Source organism: Falco naumanni, chromosome 11, assembly GCF_017639655.2.
Source record: "Falco naumanni isolate bFalNau1 chromosome 11, bFalNau1.pat, whole genome shotgun sequence".
In the NCBI taxonomy this organism is placed as follows: domain Eukaryota; kingdom Metazoa; phylum Chordata; class Aves; order Falconiformes; family Falconidae; genus Falco; species Falco naumanni.
Genome location: NC_054064.1, coordinates 13,239,451 through 13,260,604, shown reverse-complemented (window position 1 = coordinate 13,260,604; position 21,154 = coordinate 13,239,451). Strand labels below are relative to the sequence as shown.

At 35.2% G+C, this 21,154-nt stretch overlaps 1 protein-coding gene across 5 annotated transcripts in view; it reads right to left on the bottom strand.

Moving 5' to 3' along the window:
- Positions 1-21,154, bottom strand: part of COL11A1 (collagen type XI alpha 1 chain) — a 160,741-nt gene that overhangs the window by 98,367 nt on the left and 41,220 nt on the right. Inside the window, exons 6-12 of one of the 5 annotated variants that reach the window (XM_040610990.1) lie at positions 10,305-10,421; positions 9,887-10,033; positions 9,593-9,688; positions 7,145-7,390; positions 4,521-4,583; positions 2,909-2,950; positions 2,487-2,549 (exon numbers count right to left, since the gene is read on the bottom strand). In XM_040610990.1, coding sequence (XP_040466924.1) covers positions 2,487-2,549; positions 2,909-2,950; positions 4,521-4,583; positions 7,145-7,390; positions 9,593-9,688; positions 9,887-10,033; positions 10,305-10,421 — 774 coding nt within the window. The remainder of the gene's footprint in view (positions 1-2,486; positions 2,550-2,908; positions 2,951-4,520; positions 4,584-7,144; positions 7,391-9,592; positions 9,689-9,886; positions 10,034-10,304; positions 10,422-21,154) is intronic. The other 4 variants (XM_040610993.1, XM_040610992.1, XM_040610991.1 and 1 more) reach the window with 4 other exon arrangements.

Genomic DNA, 21,154 nt, shown 5'->3' with positions numbered 1-21,154 from the left:
ATTGGGCTAAGCTCAGATTTGCATTGTGTTCCTGTGTTTGCTTTACTTGTTATAGAGAACTAACATTGGTGATTCTTTTTAAGTGCTTTGAATAGGCTTAATTTTCAAAGGCTACATAGGTTCTGCAGCTATGACTTGAATTCTGTTTTTTATGAAATCTAATTCTCTGTGACAGTTTAAAAAGAGATTAACTTTTTATGTAAGGTGGAGTTGAGGAAATGTACCAATGTGTGTATATGATGCCTATGATTATTGATCCAACACGCTGTTGTGACAACAGCAGATTTATAATTGCACCTTTCCTCCCAGCAATTTGCATGTTGCATTTTTACTAGTTGAAGCTGTCAAAGGCAGGACGGACCTGCATCGGGAGTGCTCACTTGCCTGGTGCATGTCTGCCAAACAAAGTACTCATTCACCAGTACAACACTCTGCAGGGTCGCAATGACAGACCAACAAACACCAAACTGTCTTAACTGGTTCCTTCTGCTGCTCAGGAGTTGAAAAAAACAATGGGAAAGCTGACCTGAAAAATTTTGGTGTTTTTTCCTCTCTTCAAGAGCTAAGATCAGTAGTCTCTTACTGAGTTTGTTTGACCTCTTTTTTCAAAAAAGCCTGAAGCATCAAAAAATAACTCCCTACTAAAAACACACTACAGATAAACCTTACCCAATTAATAATTCACATGTAAAATATCAAATAAAATGTTGTAGTTGTTAAAAAAAACCCACAACATTATGCATCCAGGCAATTTTGAGTATAGGGTTAAAAAAATAATAAAAAAAAATTAATCAAATGCACTTGCAAGGCACCCAAAGTACCTTAACTCTGATCTGCAGTGACTTTACGCCATGTGATTATGAGTCTTTGCGAAGATTAGAACTGGAAGAGTAGATCAGAAGATGAAGATTAGACTACTGAAGACAGACAAAACTGAAGATTAGATTACTTTTTCAGCTGCTTCTTCCATTGCACTATTTTATATGAGTGAAATTCATCCTTACAGTAAGCAAAAGTGAGACCACTTATGGTCCTCTCCAGAAGGGTATGTTCCTTCATTGCTCAGTTGTCTTATACCCATTATTATAATTAGAATGATATAATAATTAAGTACAAAAGCTGAAGGACCATAGGCAACTGCATAAAGTCGTGGATTTCTCAACTAATTGTTCTGTAGTTCTCTGCTTAAACATTCTCAATTATTGTAGGTATTAATGGAGGATTTTTTAAATTAAGCAATGTGCTTTTCTTGAGTGGTAATTCTTCCAGAATGTTACTTTTCTAAATCTTTTAGCTAAGAAGAGAAGCAGTCAGAATAGTTACAGCAAGAACTAGAGCCTTTATTCATACACACTGATTGTTGTTTAAGTAAGAAACCAAACCTGTCCCCATATGTTTAAAATTTAGACAGAAATGTTATTTCATTAAGATGGAATCTGACAGCAGGATCTGGTTGCAGAAATACTTATTGTCCTCATGAGTTTTGTAACTAATATCTACAATTATTTATTTGTGTAATGTGTCCTTTTTTAAAATAAAACATTAAGTCTGTTTCATTACAGGCACATGATGCGTTTAGTCAAGATTTTCCTTATGATGAATTCAGCAAACAGTTAAAAAACTGAGTACCATCTGTAGTTATTCCATTACAATGTGTTAAAATTCCCATTTTTTAAGTTTCAATTCCAAAATATGTTATTTAGTTAACCTACAGGAAAGAAATATGAAAGAAGTGTGCATACTGACTTACTACCAAGCTGAAGCACTGTTAGGATTTTAATGTTATCATTATTCATTGGAGTGAAAGCACCTTCTCAGCATCTCCTATACACAAATACAGCATGAATGTGCTAGACATATCAGTAAACTGTCACTCATAAAACTCGGGAAAGTTTTTTTGGTAGCATATTTTCTTCAAATAAATATATTTAGGCTGTTCAAAACCTGTGTTGTTTCAGTAAGAAAAGACTAAAATAATATCTTCAATTTCAGTTATATTCATGTCTGGATAGGGTTCTCATGCAATATGTTATTTAATATGGCCAATAAATTCAGACTAGATCATCTAAATATTATCCATCACGTTCAGTATTTCCATGTATTTTGATACTGCAGAGTTTGTTTTTCCCTGTATCTCTACATGTTATAGCTGAGGTCATACTGATTTTTTAAAAACTCATTCAAATGCATATGAAATGTTTGTACCTATTGCTTTATTATATTTTAAAATAATTCACATAAAACTGGAAAATTATAGACAAATAGGAACTTAACTTTTTCCCTGTATTTACAGTACATATTTCTACCACTAAGGAAATGTTTGTCCAGGTTCTCAGTTGGTTTGCTCAGCTAAGTAAATCAACCTTGATTCCACTGAATTTTCTTAACCTGTATGTATATATTTCAGATCAGGATCTAACCCACTTACTCTTGTAGCAATTAGAGCAAGACATACCATCAATACCCAGGATAATCTGTTGACTTACCCTTTCACCAGGGTCACCTGGAGGACCAACAGGACCTTGTAGACCTGGGGGACCTGTAAGACCCTATGGAAAATTAATGACATTGTTATGCTGAACACTTGCAGCATTTTTGAACTAATTTTTCTCCTGAAAATTAGGTTGAACATGTATTTGGATAAAATAATTTATAAAGCAGCATATTTATTTTTTTTACATGGATTTATAGTCAACATTCAAAAGTTTGATTTTCATGTGTGCTCAGCTTGTAGCATACTGTCATTGAAAATGCTGGAGATGATCCTTTTTTATTCCCTTGTAAAAATGCTAAGCCAAATATACTATTTAGGAGTTATAATAAGACCAACACTAATTGTGTTAACTCATAAATACCAAACACAGTGGATAAATCAAATACAATAAAAGGAAATTGTTATTCTACTTACAGCAGGTCCTCTTGGTCCCGGTGGTCCTTCAATGAGCATACCCTAGGGGGGGATGAAACAAGATACTAAAGTTATTGTGTCTTGGAGGAAAATATAAAACATCTTTTTAGTTGAACTACTGAAGTTAACGTTTCTTGGTGTTTTGATAAATTTTTACGGCGATCTTCTCTCCAGTTACTAGAATTAGAATCTGAATTGTGTCATTTTAAAAGTGAGAAAGACTTCTAGGCTGAAGGGATCTCAGTACCCGATTCAAAATAACATATTTTTTTTTTAGATTTTAATTAATGCTATTGAAGAATTTTATGTGAATAACTCTGGCCATTTCTATTTTGTGGGTCCTGTAGCACCTCCTAGCTCCTTTTCTTGAGTGCAGATGCTAGTCCAAATTCTAGTGCAGGGTAAGACCTACAAATATATGGTTCTCACTTGTACTTGACTTTCAAACAAGCTCAAAGCTAGCTGTAGCGAACTCCAACAATGCTGGAGATTGGCAGTGGATACCTCTTCAGTATTATGGATGTAAACTAAATGTATCTTGCAATGGTTTAAAAAAACCACGCATTTTATGAGCTAACACACTCTGAGCTTCTTCACAGATCATGACGGAGAGGCAATCTTGACTTGTCATTTGCTCATTATTGTAGTGCTTTAACTTTGGTGATCAGTAACTTAACCAAATGCTGATCCTGGGATAGGAACATAGAATTAAGAAGGACCTTCTGAATCACAGAATCCAGACATTTGGTTTTTAGGTAATAATCACACAACATAGTATTTTATCAGGCTTCAACTTAAGCGAATTTTTCCCTTGATATTTCTGTACCTAAATTTCTATGAAATAAAAACCACATTAAATTTTAATTTCTGTTTGTCACACATGTATTTGAAAGCTGTCCTTGAAAATTCTAGAAGAGTAAAGCACACTGGCATTCAAGTTCTGCTAGACAGTATAAAATGATTATTTATGTATAATCTATGTCTTTTTAAAAATTCAATTACATTTTTTTTTCTAACCATCAAACATGATGCTACAGTATAACTTTGTTCTACTGTAAAAGCCATTTGGTTACTATACTACTATTTAAAGATGAAAAAAATTCTGTAAGCTACTGACCCATTATCATGCTTATGACTAAGTTGTAACCTCTGAAGAAAGTATTTAATTAAACTTTTCAGTAGCTTGATTGCACCAGCCCAGGTTTAAACATACAAGCATTTATTTAACCTTTCAGACAGACCTCCTTGCCTTGCTGAAACGTGTAGTTACAGAATTACACCTGCGCCTAAGCTGGAAGCTATCTCTGTAGGTCTGTCCAAACTGTAGTAACTAAATGGCCTGAAGAGCAGATTTCTTCTGTTTTCCTCTGTGCAAGATTCTCCTCGTTTTAAGGAACATGGGGTTAGTGCTTTGTGTAACTGGAAGAGAAGGCTGAACAGGCTACTGTCTGTTACCACTGTTATGCTGTCCACACTGCAGGTGATTGCTTCAAAGATCATGGACAAGGTTATTGCCATCCTATCATGAACAACACAGTTTGATCATGATGTACCAACAGTGTACCTATGTTATATAGTACTAAAGAAAAAACTCACCCACATCTGTACTTACAGGTTCAATCACAGCTGGTTCCCCCTTTTGGCCTTTTTCTCCATAAGCCCCATGTCCAGTCACCTGGCCAGTAAAAACAGCCCCAAAAATGAAAATAAGTAGAAGGCCTAAAGACCTGGTACAATAAAGAACTGCAGCAACCTGTAACTGAAAGCTAAAGCTGGAACTGATCTGTGCTATGAGAAATAAACAAACTATATCAATCAAAAATATTTAATACATGAGAAATGGAAAGTGCAAAATCTGCATACATATTTGTCAAATTATTGGATATTGTCAATTTGTTCGTTTCCAATGAGATGCAATAGTTTGCAGGCCATGGTTTGCATTAGGACTTTGGATTTAGAATCTAAAACTTCTGTGTGCAAGTCACAAAGTTGTTTCTTTTCTTATTTGAATGGACATATTCTTGGCAATTAACAATGATTCTTCATGGCTTTCTGAGTTAAACAAGCCTAAAGTAAGCTGGAAAGAAAGATCCCTTGGTCCCATATAGACAGTACCCTTCACGTTCCTAATTCATTAGATGTCCACGACACGTAAATTAGTCTGAGAAGAGTCTGTGACTTCATGGTATAAATGGGAAAGGAGCTAAGTGACACTGTAGACATTAAATAATATTTCATGGACAGCCAGTTAGGCCTCCTAACTACATGAATTAGCATTAACTACAACATTATTTTTGGATCAGTTCTATGGGAAGGTTTGCGTTCAGGATTAAGATAACAGAAGTGTCTAAACCAATAGGTCAGTAACACATGCTAATGGCAGAACACAGATTCAAGTTTCAAACAAAGAAGTTTATTTTTTTTGTCAAATTTTGAGATACTTATTTCTCTTCAGAAGTACCTCTCTTGATTGCAAACATAACCACTAGAAATTAAATTCAGCTCTGATAAAATGAAAATTTGAAATGCTTTTTTTTTTATTTCAGTTGAGTGATTCCACATTAACACTAAAATAGCTACAGATCTGGAAATGTTAAGGATAATGTTACAGTACTTTAATATCAAATATTTTGGAAAGGAAAAACAGATATATAGATTTATGGCCTGTGCATTTTTTATTGATTTATAAAGGCACAGGTGTCACTAGTAAAAATGCAGTAGTTCATTAAAATCCAGTAGCAAGAGGTATAGATAATTATGTTTTATTATATTAATTAAAAATAGTTGTAAAAAAATGACATAAGGTCTCCATCTTTGGAAATACTGCCCCTTTTTCTGAGTTTCCAGATACCAAATGCTTTTCATCTTGCCTTTTTTATCAAAGGTAGAACTTCTCTTGTTCTAAATAAATCCATATGTCAAAAGAAAATGATATGATATCTCTGGTTCAACAGATGAAATTTATAATAAAGCTGGCACAGGTCAGAGCCTGGGTTCTAATTCAAGCTTCCCGATTCCTTCAGTTTTGTAGCAAGGCATTTTAAGTTGAAATTTACACCAGGGGATAGAGTCTACACAGTCATTTGCTTAATGCAGGCACAAATGGTGCCTTATGGGCTCTTTGCTTTGCAGATAATCTGACCTTTTCTGTGTCATTCTGCCACACTGTCCCCATCTGGGCTAGAAGGAAAAAAGTAAGCTTGTATCACATTGCATAGATAAGGATCATTAAAAAATACAATGACCCCAACAGGGTTTAGAAAGTAGTGATAAATGAAATACAGAAGTATGGGTTTCAAGGTTGGCAGAGAAAAGCGACCTCACAGCATTTGCTGTTATTTCTTGGATCCTTTGTAAACTGAAGTATTGAGTTTGTGAGGATAAAATAAAGATAAGACTGAGCAAAAACTAAAACCAAAATTCTCCTTTCCTACTATACTCAGAACCTTCCCAATTAAAAATCTGAACAGGGATTAATTTTGCTTCCAGTCTTAGTTATATTAGTTTTCTTTGCAGCTTCCACAGTCCAGCAAACTGGTAAATGAGGAACTTGGCACAACTAAAGGAAAATTAAAGCCTTGCTGTCAAGCCTGTGATTAAGTCAGAGAGAAAGAGAAAGCTATAAAATACAAAAAAGAGCATGATTCACAGGATCCACCATGTCATCCTATCTTCCTTTATATATACTGAGCTGTTAAATCACTCCTGCAAGGTCATAAACCTGTCACCATTGACTAATCTGATTTCCACAGAAGAGTTCAGACCTCCATTTCCCACTCATGAACGTTCTCCTTGGAAAGAAGCAGAAGCCATAGGATTCTAGACACTTATAGGCATTTCAATTTCTTAGGGTAATCATATAAAAATATTAATTACAGTACTTGCACTGCGTTAGAACTTGTATTCTTTCCAGCTTTAGCTCTAGTTTAGGAAGATTTTTAAAACTGTTCATTGTATCATTTATTTTTGGAATTCCACCTCTTCTTTCCTTTCCTTTCCCTCCCATCTTCAGCTGCCTTGGTCCCTTCACCAAAAGAGACAAAACCCTTGTATTCAATAAAAATAAAAGGTTCGTGACTGCTAAAACAAGAGGATGGGCTTGATCCAAAGCCTATTAAAAGCAAGAATATATCTCAAAAGCAGCTCTGGATCAGGGTCTGTACAGTTCTGAGACTGTATAACTATAGAAGAATCACTAAATTAAATTAATCTGCATTATGCCTCCAATCAACTTACGCTTGTTTCCGTGATATCGGTCTCTGCAGGAACACCTGGACCAAACTCCTCATTAGTGGAATCAGTTGGTTTCTCTTCATACTCCTTATATTCATAAAAATCATATTCGCCTAAATCTCCATCTACCAGCAGATCAGATTCACTGAGGTCTACTCCTCTGCTTCCATATTCAGTTTCCTCATTTTTTTTATCATAATCCTCTCCAGTTATGTATTCTTCAGCAAATACTTCTTCAACAGGATTTTGCTATTCACATCAGTAGCAAAGATTTGGGAATAGGAGGAATACGTGGGTTATTGTTAGTAAAGCAATGTAAGCATATGCTGATCCACCATGATGACATGTCAAAGGAAGAAAGAACAGTAGAACTACAGCATATTGTCTTTTAATTAGAGTCTGAAGGAGGGGAAGTCCAGCCTTTCAGAGTAATTAAAAGATCTTTGTATAAGTAGTACAAAGAAATAATGCTTTCATACGCTTTTTTTTAATTATTATTTCCAGAAACATTGAATTCAATATACCCAGTATGCTATGTGTACTGTTTGCTTAATGTTACTGTAGTGCCAAATATAGCTTAATTTTCCTGCTTGGTTTCACACTTGCAAGCATTCATGAATCAACATATGCACTGCGATGAGGCAATGAGCAGTGAATAAGTTCAGACATTTTTACAATAACAATGAAGAGGAAGTGCAAGCATCACTTTAGTTAAGCTGAACTTTCATTATTTTGCATCTATAAATACCAATGATGAGTTAAATGTTTCAACTTCTTTTCTAGATGATTTTGCAGTTTATTTATCACTCTAAAAGTCATGGTTCATGTCTGTCATGACAATTTTTGTTTTTTTGCCTGAGTCAAATTCCACCTGCACAACCCAGATTAATTTTAACATTTATGAAATCTAAGCTTTCATATTTAGGTATGTAAACTGTCAAACCAAGCAACCAACTTAAAAGCATCAAAGCAGTTTAAAATAATGGTATATTTGTGATGTACAAAACCATTTGGGGGGGGTGGCAAAAAGAATTGCTTTATTGTGTTACAGAGGTCTCTTTAAAGGATAATTTTGAAAGAAGTCAAAGTTTAGATATTGCTCATATGAGACGGGTATTCTAGATGGTCAGACAAAATGAACCAGTACAGTCTTAAAAAACATATTGAGAAGCTAATCAACATCCAGAGTAATTACATATATTTTAATTTAATCCTGATATTAAAATATACTGCAATTACAATGGAAGGGTAGATTCTAATTTAAGAGTTGCCTAATTCCATTAGAGGAGTATGACTTTTGCCTTACAGCTAGAGTAAATGCAGATCTGAACCAATTATAAGCCAAATTTTGCCTTTATGTAGAACTGTTCTCACTAAGGAGAGCATTTAGTGCTTTGAATATACCTCATTACAACTGTACAATTGGCCTATAATTGTCCAAGAAACAGAATGATTTAAATATGCCTCTGTCAATCAACTTGTAAGAAGTAAACATGAGATTTAACACAGGAAGAGTTTACAGTAGAATAAGTAAAATATACCTTAATTTGGCATCACTTTCCAAGATACATAGGAGGAAAACCAAAATAACAAATGAGGACACTTTTTCTCTTCAATTTTTTTTTTTTTTTGGGGGGGAGGGGGCAGCACAGTTTTGTACATCTTTGAAGCAACATATCTTCATTTGAAATGAAAATGTAAAAGAAAAATGAAAACAATATTTCTTATATTCAGCCACCATTTTTCTAAATTAGCATTAATATGCAGAAATTAATCAACATTGGCTTAGGTGTAGTAATCTTAAAATAATGTTTAGGCTTGTCATCACAGCTTTCTAAAAATGTGGTTTCTAACAGAAGTCAAAATAATTTTATCTTTTTTGACTGTTCAAAATACAATGTTTCATTTGAATAGAACCTCAGTGAAAAGCAAATAATTTGTTTTCATTAGCTGAAGAGCTACTAAAAGGAAATGACAGCTTCTGACTCAACTTCAATATGCTGCTATGGTTGCAGCCTTTCTTTGTCTTGTGCTAGGCTCATTTTATGCTGCATCTTATGAATTACAGGAAAAAATTAGAGACTTCACTTCCTATAAGATCAGGACTATGTCTAGTATTTAAGCTAGTTTATACTAGACATAGTTCCATTCATATCCACACTGAACGCAACCCTGCATTCCCACACCATATATCACTGAACGATCTCCAGAATCATGAACTCTGCTCTCTAAAGATTTGGCAGATATCTACAGAATTAATGGGAGATCTGCCCAAGAAAATAGGTTCTGATATTGGCTGAGAAAGCATCAAATCACATTAAATGCCGTTATAGGTATGTATATATACACAGATGGACATTCATATTTTTAAAATGTGTTTGTGTTTTTTTAAACATTGACACGTAGTGGGCAAGTATTTTTGCCTATCATTTTCTCAAGAATCCTTATTACCTCATTTGCTTCAGTAGTCCTGTAGGGAGCTTCTGTCTGAGGCCCATAATCACCTTCAGCTATGCTATACTCTTGAAATCCATCAACAATGTTTGCCTAGCATAAAAGAAAAAGTACATTAATTAAAAAAAAAAAAAATCCTGTAGGAAAAATTCAAGAGGTATCACTTTTATCCAGGTTATAATATTAGCCAGATGAATTCATCTAGTGGGGTTAGGTATACATTTTCTTATTATCAGAGATCTTCCAGTCTTGGCCTGGGAAAGATCTTGATTATTTCTTGGCTACCTTTACCCCTAGTTTGCCTTTTGCTGCTGCTTGATAACTTTTCTTCTTCTTGGATGCATATTTCTCAGATTTTTTTGTTGTGGCCTTTTGGGGTTTGTCCTTTGAGCTAGCGGCCACTGTCCTCTTCTTCTTTTTGACCATGGCTTTCTTTTTCTGCAAACGTTATGAAAGATGGAATGGGAAAACATAAATAAAATGAAAAGAAAATTGAGAAAGCATGAATGAAAGAAGGGCAACGAAATGTGAGATGAATGCTGTCAGCTGTGAGACCTTCCATCTCTAACTGAAAGCAAGTATTATAGCTACAGAGCAAAGAAATGAGTGAAAAGAAAACATTAAGCTTATATACAGAAGACACAAACTGACAAACCACGTGGTAGGGGACAGCTGGACACCACACAACAAACAGATCAGACTTTGTTACCTCTGTTTGTGCTACTGTCTCTTCAAACAGTGGGGGTCCCTCTGTTACAGAATCAGTTTCTTTATAATCTGCATCCCCATACTCATAGTCATATTCGATAAAATCTTCTGGTGTGTACTACATTGCAAATGGAAAAATATCAGGCATTCCCATGTTAGTGGTAGCAAATTAGATTAGCAATACTGGAAAGCATCTTAACCTTTACTTAGGAGTAAAGCTTAAGAAAATTAAGGTAGTATGAACAATTCAATATAGAAATTATATTTTTTCCTCCAAATGAATAACTTATTTATTTCAAAGCATGACACAAAAGTAATAAAAAAGCAAGTAGCAGTGCCAGGAAAAAACTCTCTTTTATTGGACTGCACAGAATAAACAACTATAATTCTGATTACTGGGAGCACTGACTGATCTTTGTGAAATCATATATTTATTTAAATTTTAAATTGCAAATAATGCTGATTTTTACCTATACTCTTTTACCTGTACTTTTTCAGGTAACGAGAAGAGTGGAGACATGCCAGTATCTGACATGAATAGGGTAAATAATTACACATACAGGAAAGAGGCCACAACTCACAAATAACCATGGCTATCCTCCTCCTGTTTGCTGAAGAGTTCTCAAAACCAGTGCAGTTCCATGGTATACGTTGCCTGCTTCACTGGTATCATTTCATTTAAAGGTCAGGTCCTCAGCTGCTCTAAGTTGCTCCATAGCTCTGTATCTATAACTAGTTTCAAATGAAGATTTGGGCCACAAAACTTTTACAAGAGAAAATGTGTTTAGAATTGGCTTGTGTAATGTTGTGAACACAATCTAGGGAGCCAGGAACGCTTGAGCTGTAATCTTGGCTGTGCCATGAAGACACTGGTCTAGATATTCTGTGTACTAAGTACTACTCATCATGGCTGAGAAAAGAAGGCTCCTATCATGCTTGAAGCTACAGGAACTTGTGGTCCTGTAAATTAAAGCAGTCTCATGGCTGCTACCAATTCTTTTTACATCCCCAGGGAGCCAAAGGAAGGCGGAATTGTGGCCAGAATCTGGCCACATGTCTGCTTTCCCTTGTTTAGGAAGAAATACTCTAGTGTGCCTCATGTGAGCCCAGCCACTTCTGAAATCTCCTCTCTCCTGTTACAAGCCAGTGTCATTGTCTGTAATATGAAGATAGTATCTGTTTGTTTCATTAGATTGCTGAGGGGATTAGCATGTTACACTTCCAAATGACTGAGGATTCATAAAAGTCCTAAGTATCAGAATCAGGAGATTGCCATTTTAGAAGAAATTATAAATGAGGTTAAAACAGATCTCCATATTTAAAGATATATTCTACCATGTGACCAAATTACTGGTTTACCTGTTTTCTCTAGCAAGGACTTTTGGTACAATTCTTGTACTCATGATTTTAGTGCACAGAAAAAAAGGAGAAGTTGACTTACTCACAAAGTATGTGACTAACACTGAAAGGCTTTAATCACTTAAAAATTCCCTTACATGGGTTTCTGTTACTTCACTCCTGTGACTCCTCAGATTCCTACTATGACAAATATCTTTTCTTAAAAAGAAGATACAGATTTTTTAATAAGTAAGGTGCTTTTTGTTTGATTGTCCTTTTGATTATTTCTACACCCATGCACATATAACTTGGTTAGTCATAAGACTTGATAAACATATAGAAAGAATGTAGTATGCTTTTGGTAATTGTCCAAAATTATATTGCACATTAATAAGAAAACTGCAAGCTACACTTAAATAACAAACCATTTATCATTTTACGTGGAGAATATCTTCTCTGTGAAGTATATCGGCACTTTATATCTGCCAGTTATATAACGTAAACTATGATTTCATCAGCGGTATCATCAGCATTACAGAAATAAGTTGATTCTATCTATACTTTTCAAATTCAGCAGCATTTTAGACTTACACTTGGTAAGAAAAAAGTAATTATTCTCTCCTTGTACAGCAAATTAAGATTCAGTCCTAATCCCAGTGAAGTCAATGGAACATCTTTGACTTGTAAATGGTATTGTCCAAGGGCCTCATGGGCAGTGATGATACATTTTTACAGATGTGGAAATGTATAAAAACATGTTTGCTGGCCTGTACAGTTCTGGAAATGCAACTCAATACAACTTGTTTCTAATGAAGTATGACACTGACATCCAGAAAAGAAAACACAGTAACAAGTTTCTAGGAGACCATAAGCAGTCACATAAAGGAAGTAAAGAAAAGAAATAACTACATGGATAAACCCCGCCCTTTGGAATAGCTACAGAAGAGCACTGAAATTGCTGTATTTATTTAAAAATTATAAAAACGTGTGCAAATGCATAAAATCTGATTAGTTTATCTTCTGTCAAGAAGTCTATGAAAATTAGGTTGATCTACAAGAAAAAAATGTGTTCTTTAGTGAATATACCTCTTCAAATTCAGTCATTCCATCCTACTAGTGACAGCCCATTACATACCTTTAAATGCTTCCTCAGCCAAACGACATGAATCAAACACTCTCTATCTAACTTTTATTGGTACCAAAATAATTGACACTACCCATGTTAAATATTATCTAGTATCTTAAGGGATAGGTGAGGGAACTTCTGGGAGAGAATTACTGTTTCATTAGCTGGACTTAACTTTAAATATGCTCTTAGGATTTTGTCTTTTAATAAGGAATCTATTTGTCTGGAAGTTATTAAGTATTGTAGACCTCTTTTGAAACTGGAAGCATTCATTTTGACCAACTAACATTAAAATATCACTCTGTGGTGTTCAGTATTACAACTGGTTTTCAAATCTCAGTAGTATGGCTTTCCTCAAGGTAAGCTGAATGGTTATGCTGAATTGGGCCAACAATGTGACTAATAGAATTACAACAGTGGGTTACAAAAAGTTCTTCAGAGGCCATAAACTAAATAGAAATGTTGACTGGAAAATAAAAAGAAAAATATCTGTGCCAAGTATGTTAGTATTAAAAAAGAAAGTGGTGAATAGATTGATATTTGTGCTAAGATCTGCCAGAGGCATAGTTTGGAAAGCCAGACATTTATGAATGAGAACTAGAAAACTCTCATGCAAAAAGGCATGAGTATGTGGAAAGATCTATTGCATCATGCATAACCATGTAGAAAATACTTTTAGGTATTGTGCTTCACTCATTTCTATTAAAGAAAATGAAACTTTCTTAACACATGTAAAATATTATTACAAATACAGTGGTACATTTGGTTGCAACAGACAAAGAACAGGAATAGATGAGAAGTGGGGAATGCCAGTTGCCATGCTGGAATCAGATTACTGCCAATCGAGTGAAGATCTTCTCCATGGATTTTTTTCTTCCTTTTTAAGAGCACAGTATCAGAGGGGTGTTATGGAAATTCTTGAACCTACAAGCTAGGACATGGGGCCACCATGCTGAAATCATATTCAAGTAGTTTCTAAGTGGCAGTACCTTGTAGTCCCCCTGGTACAAGGGGGAATATGTAGTAGCCGTAAACTTCCTACATAGAAAGACCTTATTCTTAGCAATCTTCCTTTCCAGATGTTTCTGATAGACCAGCAACCCTACTCTTTCACACCAGCCAATAAACAGAGAGAATATGTTTTGTACTGTACTGCACAGGTCCTGTTCCAATTAGTGAAATACAGATGCAAAATCTTCCAGGTGTATTTCCCGAGCCAAAATCTGTCCAGATAAAGGAATGCATCTCTATATCCCTAACTGGTGTAAAGATATAAATTAGAAATATGATTTACTCCACAGTTTGATTTTATCAACTCAACCTCATAAAGGCTTTTTTAGATGAGACTATGAAGACTGATGAAGGAGTGGCCAGTTAAATGAGGGCTAAATTCACAAACACCAGGAACAGATTTAATGGAGTGAATACTAGGGCTTTAGTCACCTGCTATGAAGCTGGCATCTTGCACTTACTCTGCCATTAACAGTCAAGATCCCTTCTTTTTCTGGAGCTACACAACTACAAGGTCACCTTTATCGGACTACCAGAAAGGTGGTATGACCCACTCAGCCTGAGGCTTCAACAGACCTTGAGAAATCTGCCTTCACATTTTGGATGCTAACATTTCTGGGTGCAAAACCCATGCCATCTCAGGCTGTGCTATTAGTTCACAGAAGCTAGGGCATTCAAAGAAATCTGTCATGGTTGCACTGCTAAACAAAGGAAAGAGAATAAGTAGACTCTAAAATATAGGAGAAAGCATCTAGAATTTCAAAATTAATTAATGCAAATGGAAAAGTATTTTCTGCCACTTCTTAAATTTAGTCAAGACTACTAACTCCAGCAAGAAATCAAAGCAGGGAATGAAAGCAAGTATGACAGATGCGAATAATGTAGTTGAAGAGAGCATCATTTGTTTTGTTAGCTATATACCAAAGGAAGATATTACTGGCCAGGAACACAGCCAGAGAATCAAGAAGCTGGAATGGGATTTCGAGGGGCATTCAACTTGTGGATCATTCTGATGATCCTTCTATGAGTGCAGAATTAACCAAGTGCAAAATATACCTACCACAGCTGTGCAGAATAACTTCAATCCTGATCAAGAGACTTGTCTATGAGAGTTTACTTAAACCGTGATACTGATAGATAATGTTACAGCTGGTTAAAGATCTGAGACAACAAAGATGAGATTCATCAAGTGCTCATAGCAATAGCAAAATATATACAACTGTATTAACCTCCCCAGTGATTTCCCATGAATTGCGATTGATCCAAAATTATATCTTCATCTTGGACAATAGATGGAACTTGGTGAGACGTTTCAGCTAAGAGACATCAGGTAAGGCATACTTCAAATGTGATGAAATTTTCTGTTGTTTTTCTTTCTTTTCCTGCAAGACCACCAATAGTTACAGAACAGCCATCCTTGTAATGAATATTGCATATGACTGTTTTCTTACAAATGAAAGGAAGAATAAAACCTGCTGTTTCTTGATGGGAGAAAATCTTTCCACTATGACCTCATGCTTTTTTTTACCGGAGTGATTATATTACACTACCAGATCATCATGCAATTCCAATTAAAGAGATGAACTGTTTTCTTCATCAGATGAATTTTAGAAGCAGAAGATCAGCAGCATGCAAGCCCTATTTCAACTGTGGAATGACAAATATTCTGAAGACAGGCTTACTTTGAAAATGGATTCTTCTGCTACGCATACTCTAAAAACCTACCCGCCCAATTACAAATGTACACTTTAGCAATTTTTGGGTTACCTTTCCAAATTACAGCCAACTAATAATCTAAATCCTAAAACTAAGAACTGTCATAAACTCAATTTTTCCAGTGCCTAAAGACTATATTGAATCATCTAGCTAGCTAAAGAGGCAAAGATGACTTTGAAACATTCTGGGCCTGCTAATACTTTATAAAATGCAATAAAATAAAGAATATCAAGCAAAATGAGAGTTTTAAAAATCTGATGTGGTAATATAAATAAACAAATGGTAGTATACGTCAATCTTAGGGCACAATGAAGTTAGACTTAAAAAATGGCTTCTTCTACCACACAGTCCTTATACTGGTCATAAAAGTGAAAAAATCAAGGAGATAATCACAAAATCTTCAACTTCCAAAGAAAGCCTTTGTCAAAAGGAGAACAAGTCACTTAAGGTTCTTTATTAACTGCTTAAAGAAAAAGTCTGTATATCTATACAAAGAAAAAGAGAGCTAGGAAAATCACTATTTTAAACAACTCATAAGTTAGGTAACTGCTGTTCTAAACATGACATTAAACACAAAATTAAACCTGAAAATAATTATCTTTCTGTATTCTTCAGAAAACTAGTCTTTCTGATCAGCCAAACACCTGAAAGGACATTAAAATAACACGGTCTAAGGATGCCTGAAGCCTCTAAGTCAACATATCTGGGAGCCATTTGCACCTTTACCAAGTTCATTTCATTAAAGGCAAACATTTCATTTCTTCAAGTAATCCATTAATTTGGGATAGGTCCAAAACAAAGGAAGCAGAATTCCCTTGGGGAGCAATTCCTTTAGCAGAAGTCAGACTCTCTAATTTATTGGGTTGCAGTAGATGAAAGCTTGATAGCTGGGTCCATTGAAAACTAGACCTAATGACACTCTAGAAAATATACTGCCCAACATCAAGGAAGATGAAGACTAGCTAGGTCTTCCCCTGCTCTGATTTCTGTGATCTGGCCAAGCATATATGATTGAACTGGAATGGAATTGAATACATTTCTGTTTATAGTAGAAAGGGTTTTGAAAACTAGACAGAGGCCAGACTATTTACAAGGTATTAACTAAGAAAAGCATATCTTCCTTAGGAAAAGTAATCTTGATAATTCTAAAATATAATTTCAACCCTATATTTGATCCTTAAAACCTAAATATACATTCAGCATGAAACAAACTTAAGTGATTACTGAATTAATCTTAAAGATCGGTATAAAACAAAAACACCTCTGAAAAAACAGCAGAATAGAACAAAAAGCTTAAATAAAATCAACAAAATAAAAGACCCTTTGCCCCCAAAGACACTATTCAGCCAAATGGCCAATTTTCCACTAAGTTCATGACCTCTGCAATGTATCTGAATGGCTAGCACCAGTGGCTCCATAGTAATTCATCCTATCACTTAACTTCAACATTCAATGAGTTGCTATGGAGCCACTGGTGCTAGCCATTCAGATACATTGCAGGGTTCATAAAGATACCATATTGCTAATGATCAGATTTAGTCCGTAAAATTCTATGATGGAAGGATAACAATCTAGTGCAGAAAAGTCACATTTCTCACTCATTTCCTCTCCCTATTTCCTACCAGCTCACTTGTTTGCAGCTCTTGGTCCCTTAGATTGTCTGCTTTCTCTACGTAAAAACCCTCCAAAATTTGCAGTACGTAGGAAGATTTTTCATGGTCAAATGATTGTGACACTAGACAGAAATCATGCTAATGCACTATTCTAATTACTTTCTAAAGGTCTTGGCCAGTTCTCCACTTAATTCTTTTTATCCAAAAGCTATTTAATTGCAACAAACTGAATTCTCTAGCAACCCTCTCCTGACATAAGACAATAACATGCAACAAAATGAGTTATTTCAGGATACAATACATTTCCTTAAAAGATCTGGCAATCTCCTCCCTGTTGTAAATCGAACACTGACTTTTCTTTGCTTGGAATTTCTGAGAACTGAGAGTTGGCTCATCAAGTAATAATTTGGTTTGGTCCATTTGGGAAGCACTCTCTCTCCCTTGCTGTGCTCAAATCTGAACATTTTCTAAAATCAGATACCCTTTCTTTTTCCTCCAGAAGTAACTACAGATTCAGCACAAATTTTTTAAGCAACTTCTAGGCAACACCTTTCTGGTGTAGTGACTACTGTTGAGGTCATCACTCTCTACTTGACAAATTACAGAGATTCATACCTAGCTATTCACAAGCAAGAACAAGGACAACTGGTGCATACATCAATTAAAGCATGTCTTGAAGGTGGAAATAAATAATAATAAACAACAGAGTAAAGTGTGTAGATATCGCTATTAATCTATTGCTTTCTCATTTTCAAATTTCAGACTGAATGACATCTGATGAAGTTGGAACAAAACACAAAGGAATAAAAGCATTCTGTACAGGAATGTCACCCACATGCATCTCTATTCTAGTGGCTTAGCCTGAACTGCCCACAGAAAGCCCCACAGTTCTGGCAAACAGCTAAGTTCAACAGAATTTTGTAGAGCCTGTATATAAAACATAGTTAAAGGTTATCCAGTTAAATAAACCCTGTTTAGACATATATCACAGTTACTTGAATCCAGAAAGGGACTGATATAATTAAAGTGGAAGTGGAAATACAGCATCCAGGTCAAAAGCTTACATCTTGAAGTCCTTAGGTCACTCCTACCTAACCCCCTATAAGAATGGAGAGGTGATGGAAGAGGATGCAGGAGGTTGACCATGATTAGGTAGGAGAATGGCATGGGGATCAGGATAGCACAGGTGAATAAACATGTAGAGAGGGGTAGAATTTAACACACATCCTCCCTTTGTAGACTGGCTAGGTCTACGTCTTTATTCACAGCTTGCTGTTTTTGTGAATTTCACTGTGAGATGTTTGATTCTTTCTGAGCTTTGTTTAGGGGAACCTCACTTAATTCAGGGATGAAGGGACCCTGCAAGTAAAAAGTAGGCATTGAAATCCTCTCTGTTGCGTCACTCAAATCACATTTGTATCTGATACTAAGGTAAAAAGAAAATGAACAAGAAAAAGAAAATCTCAATGCAGCATTTAAGGTATCATCAATAAAGACACTTTGATTATACATCAGTGTTTAGTAAACCTACATGAGAGCAAAGTCAAGGTCTTGAGGCTTTGAGACAAACCCAAACATTTTTAAAAAGCAAATATTGTACTCCTGATGTTGCAATGATGTGACATGCATCCTCAGGCTCATTTAATGGAAGATCACTACAATATATTCCTTCTTTTTTCCCATTAAACAGTTGGTAAATTATTTTTAGTCTAGATGAAGTCTCAGACCTTGTCCCCAACAAATGTATAAACAATTCTATCAGCTGAACTGGAACTATATCATATGGTGGAAACGAGTAGAAAAAGGGGAACAGAAACATTTAAGCCAGCACTGCTATTGAAAGAAATGCCTCAAAACCTGCAGTGTCGGGTAAGTGATTGTTTGCTCCTTTGCAGAAAGAAACACTGCCTAAAGCAATGAGGATTACACTCAGTTAAACAAAGTACTTTTGCTTTTAAATCTACATAATCTTAGCCAAATCTTTCTCTCTAGATGTTTCTTTAGTGGCCTAAAAATCATCCAACTTTTCAAAATAACTCCATTCCCAGGCTATGAACTTGCCAGGAGAATATAAAGGTGTGCAATATCAAGATAAATCCCATTCAGTTTCCTAGGTGGAATTCCACAAACATAATATACTGTTTTTCACTGACAAAAGTCAATCACTTCCTTTGGGTTTTGTAGTCAGTGCTGCAAACACACATTAATAGGCTCTGCAATCACATAGTTTGCCTCTTTCCTCTAAACAAAGTATCAGTTTCTTATTCTGGTCTGCAATAATTCAAAGGCTCAGAGATGTAAGGCCAGAAGGGACTATTAGATCACCTTAACTAACTCTTGTATACTTTCAAACTTCTTACAGTCACCCTGTAACTCAGCCAACTAACGTATGAATGACATTTCCCAAAACTTTTACAGTTATCTATCCTTGGCTTGGCTTGAAGACATCTAGAGATAGGGCATTTTGGTAATTTGTTCTTTCAATCCTAAAAATTTGAATAGATCTGTTTCCTAACTGAAATTATCTAACTTCGTTCCCCACCCCCATTTGTCTACAGCTGGTATTTTCTTTTTGTGAAGGTTCTTTGAATATGCTAACCAAGCAGCATTTCAAGCTTTTGTCATTATTGATGACAAGACAAACACATTAAGACTTCCAACTTCTGTAGTCACAACAATTATGTACCTTTTATTTGAATAATCGTCATTTTTCCAATATTTGTTTTAGTGACTAACACCAAGACCCTACGTGATGTTCCAGTATATGTTTCAACCAACAGCATACAGAGGAATAGCACTGCATCAGTGTTCTTATTCCTTTGTTTGCAAACCAAGACATGCACTGTATTTTTTTGCTTGTTTTGCATGGAGTGCTCATGTACAAACCGTTTCCCTACTTTAATAATCAGAATCTTTTAAGGCTACTGTCCAACAAAAATTTTCAGCTTCTGCTGGCTTAAGCCAAAGCTGACACTGAAAGACACAGTCCTGCTTAGCCTTTAGCCCAGTGTTCTCTCTTCCCTCTTTCTGTCACAAGAGTTTGAGCGAAAACATGGAAGATCAAACAAGGAAGTCAACCTAGCTAAACAGCAGTCTTTTCATGTTGGCTATCAACTTGATTAGTATCCTAGTCTGGTAGGTCATGTACCCACCAAATTTCTTTTGCTGATATAACAGCAGATGAAGCCCACAGATGTGACAATCTTCTGCATACAGAAGGTTTTTTTGTTAACACATGCAAGGAGGCTGTATTGCAGTGTATATTTCCTAGTTCTTTATTTGTGCCCTGCATTTATTCCTTTTTCTTGTATGTATGTAACATTGCCTTTGGTTGTTTTATCATCATTATTTACTGCTCTGCAATATCATGACTGACAAATTTTAATAGCATCCATCTAACACTCAATTCTGTACTGCTATCAATATAGAAATTTCTTAGTTTCTATGAAACTACTAAAACGTTATTCAGTGATAGCTCTCTCTTTATAATAATTTCTGAAATAAGGTAGCCAGATTTGAATCCATTTGTCAGGTACTTTTACCATACAAAGCCTTTTTTGTTGGTTTTTTTTTTTCCCCATTCAAATATCTTATATTGACAAATCAGAAGCTTTACAAAAGTCCAAGTCTATACATTCTATCAGATATAACTATCAAACTTGCAGTCTCCTAAAAACAGGTAATCAGGCATTCTGAAATAGTTGTTTTCCATATAGACTGGCTGCAATTATATTTTTATCTTTTAAGACCTTCTTTAATTTTGCAATGAACAGTTAAAAAAAATCACTGCTATCTTCTCTTTCTCCAGTACCTAAATAAGACTTGTTTCATTTACTTCTTTAAAATTAATTATCTATAACAAAAGATAACAAAGTAGTCTGCTTTAACAAGCTGCTTTTTTATCATTTAGCAGACAATTCTATAATTCTGGGCAAGTCAGTCATTTATTCTATTGCGTGTTCATTGCACTGGTAGCATTGCTGAAAAGTACTCTTACACAACAGGTTAAAGAGATCTGTTTGTGCTGGGAATATTCATACAAAGTTA